A 2958-nucleotide genomic window follows, 5' to 3' on the forward strand; every position below is an offset into this window, starting at 1 on the left:
GTTGTCATGTAGATTCAGCAGACAGTGCATCGTGGATAAAGACAAGAGGAACCAGTGTCGCTTCTGCAGACTCAACAAATGCTTCAGAGCTGGCATGAAAAAAGAAGGTAAACCAGAGCGATTGGATCCTTTATCATGTTGCTGGGAAGCTTATTTCTATTTCTGCCTTGGAGACAAACAATCGGCTTTAAGTGGTGGCACTGCAGGAAAAAACTGCTGTCACGTAATCTCAAAGCTTGGAAGATAGTTGAAATTGGCTGAGCAATAAAACAAATGATTGCTTAGTGTGTATGCGTATTTATGAGGGGTACAACCTTGGCAGGGAGTTTTATGGGACCTCATCATGAGCTGTTCAAACATGTTGTTCTGGATTGTGACAGGTTAACGTTTTACTCTTTTCTGCTGATGCCAGCCTGTGTGGCTATTTCTCCAAATAATACATGTCCAGGTGTTCTTTGTTATCGCCTGCATTCACTATCACAAATAAAAATGTGGCCACAAAGACACACTTATAGCTTCAGTTTGATGTGAAAAAAGCTCTTAAAATAACTTACTGGTTGTGACTACATTAATACTTTTTAATTCATAAAACTTTTTTATGCATCTCAGCTGTACAGAATGAACGAGATCGGATCAGCTCGCGGCGGAGTATTCCTGACTCCCAAGACCTTCCTCCTATCACAGTTCTGGCACAGGCAGAGTCACTATCCCAACAGGTAACAAACCCAATGAACTAACACTATAGTTTCACAGACTTTGGTGTGGTTACTAGTGTGTTTGGTGTTACCACAGAGCAGTTTTATTCCCGTTTTTCCTTCAGATCACTACTCCAGTGGTACTAACGGACACATCGGAGATGAAGTCGGCCTCTGTAGCGGATGTGTGTGATTCCATGCGGCAGCAGTTGTTGGTTTTGGTGGAATGGGCTAAATATATTCCTGCTTTTGGGGAGCTGCCACTAGATGATCAGGTAATTGTTATCTTGTTGATTTATATACTTTCACATCAAATTTGAATAAATTAGTTGAGGTTAAAAAAAAGCAACTTTTTAGTATAAGTTTTTTGTTTCTTTATTTGTGTTTATGACCAGGTGAGCTTACTCAGAGCTCATGCGGGTGAACACCTCTTGCTTGGGGTCGCTAAAAGGTCAATGCGATTCAAGGACCTTCTTCTTTTAGGTAAGAACTGACCATTAGAATAGCATCTCATTTATTTATGGTGCAGTCACATGAGCCTGCAGTGATGTGTGAAGTCTGGCAATCATTAACCACATCTTCATGTTTCTTTTTGACTTCAAAGGTGTCTTTAAAAACTATATCTTTCATAGTTTCATGTAGCGAGATCATAGTGTAAACAAAGTTTCAATTACAAAAACTCAAACATTCTCATTGTTGTATTTCTCACCACAACTGTTTACCATAGCCTTGACTAAGAACTCTGAATGTGACCTCTCAAGGCTACAACAATCCGCACGAACACACTCCAGTGCCCCACCTGTTACACACCCACATGCTTTTATTTTCTAACCGTCTACAGGTAATGGCTGCGTCATACACAGGAACAGTCCTGAGCCTGAGATTTGTCGGGTCGCCAACAGAGCCTTGGATGAGCTGGTCGGACCATTCCAAGATATCCAGATAGATGACAATGAGTATGCAGCTCTCAAAGCGATTGTCTTCTTTGACCCAGGTAATAAGTATATTCAACTAGAAACAATCAAACTATATTTTTTAAAGCAAAAGTACAGCTATTACAAGCTTCACCCATGAAACGAACAATTATTATAAAGTATCATCAGTGTACTAATCTTGAAGTATCATTCTTGAGGTCTTTTTTTTTCCTGATGGGAAATGTACTCTCCTGAGTGCTCACAGCGTGTCCTTTCCAGTCATTTTCTACCTGCGGCATACAACTCAATTTAGTCAGATAGGGTTAGCCTCTCAACAATCAACATGACAGCCTGTCACACTGCAGTCTTTCCGTTTGATTCAAATAGAATCAACCTTTACAGACCGTTGAAAACGCAGCTGATTTTGTGAAACTAATAATTTGATGTGTCTGGTAAAGCGTGATTGATGGATTTAGAGTTGTTCAGAACAATTAAATAAAGTCATTTTGAAAACAAATAATGCTGGAAAATTCTTGGGGATTTTAGTTTTAAATGAACACTATGAAAAGTGAAATACTGGATCAACACAAGTTCCGTCATTTTTTTTCATTTAAAAATATTAGTTTTTATCAAATTACATTTTTGCGTTGAGTGAACCATCAACTCATTATTTTAACTTGATCTAATGATTCTAAAAGTAACAAAGTACAGAACTTTTGTTAATTGATCCAACGTTTCCCTTTTTACAGTGAAACACCAGAAAGCTTGTCATTGATCTTGAATTGTCTGTTAGGTTGGCTCGCACAGTTTGAAAGATTTATTGGTGTTGTCAACACATCCGACACTGGGAATTTAAAAACAAGATCAGATTGGGTAAAAATGTAAATCGGGGCAGCTGTGCTAAAGCGGTAGAGCAGTCAACTTTTGATCAAAAGATCACCGGTTTGATTCCCGCCTTGCTTGCCCATGTGTTGAAGTGTCCTTGGGCAAGGCACTAAATCCCACTTCGCTCCTGGTGGTTATGGGTTGGCGCTAGCGGAGGTGCCATCAGTGTGTGAATGTGTGTATGGTTGAATGGGACTGTGACCGTAAAAGGCTTTAGGCTTTCTAAGAAGATAGTAAAGTGTTATATAAGTATAAGAAGGATAAGAAGTTACAAATTATTCATATTTCTAACAGTTTTTTTAATATATAAATTATTAAACATTTTAATCCATTTTTGGCATCATAGTTACTTGTTTCTTTTGGTTTGTAGACTGTTTTGTATTCACTTCTTCACTTTTATTTAATTTCCAAAAAATTTCATACTAATATACTGCTTTCCATTAAATTGAAAATATTGTCTCAAT

The 2958-nt window shown here is 38.1% G+C and overlaps 1 protein-coding gene across 2 annotated transcripts in view; it reads left to right on the forward strand.

Moving 5' to 3' along the window:
* hnf4g (hepatocyte nuclear factor 4, gamma) overlaps positions 1–2958 on the forward strand; it is a 12569-nt gene that overhangs the window by 5889 nt on the left and 3722 nt on the right. For both annotated transcript variants that reach the window (XM_024279806.2, XM_024279804.2), the window contains exons 3-7: positions 13–107; positions 610–716; positions 821–970; positions 1091–1178; positions 1537–1689. In XM_024279806.2, the coding sequence (XP_024135574.1) occupies positions 13–107; positions 610–716; positions 821–970; positions 1091–1178; positions 1537–1689 (593 nt within the window). The remainder of the gene's footprint in view (positions 1–12; positions 108–609; positions 717–820; positions 971–1090; positions 1179–1536; positions 1690–2958) is intronic.

This window comes from Oryzias melastigma, linkage group LG20, assembly GCF_002922805.2.
Source record: "Oryzias melastigma strain HK-1 linkage group LG20, ASM292280v2, whole genome shotgun sequence".
Lineage (NCBI taxonomy): Eukaryota > Metazoa > Chordata > Actinopteri > Beloniformes > Adrianichthyidae > Oryzias > Oryzias melastigma.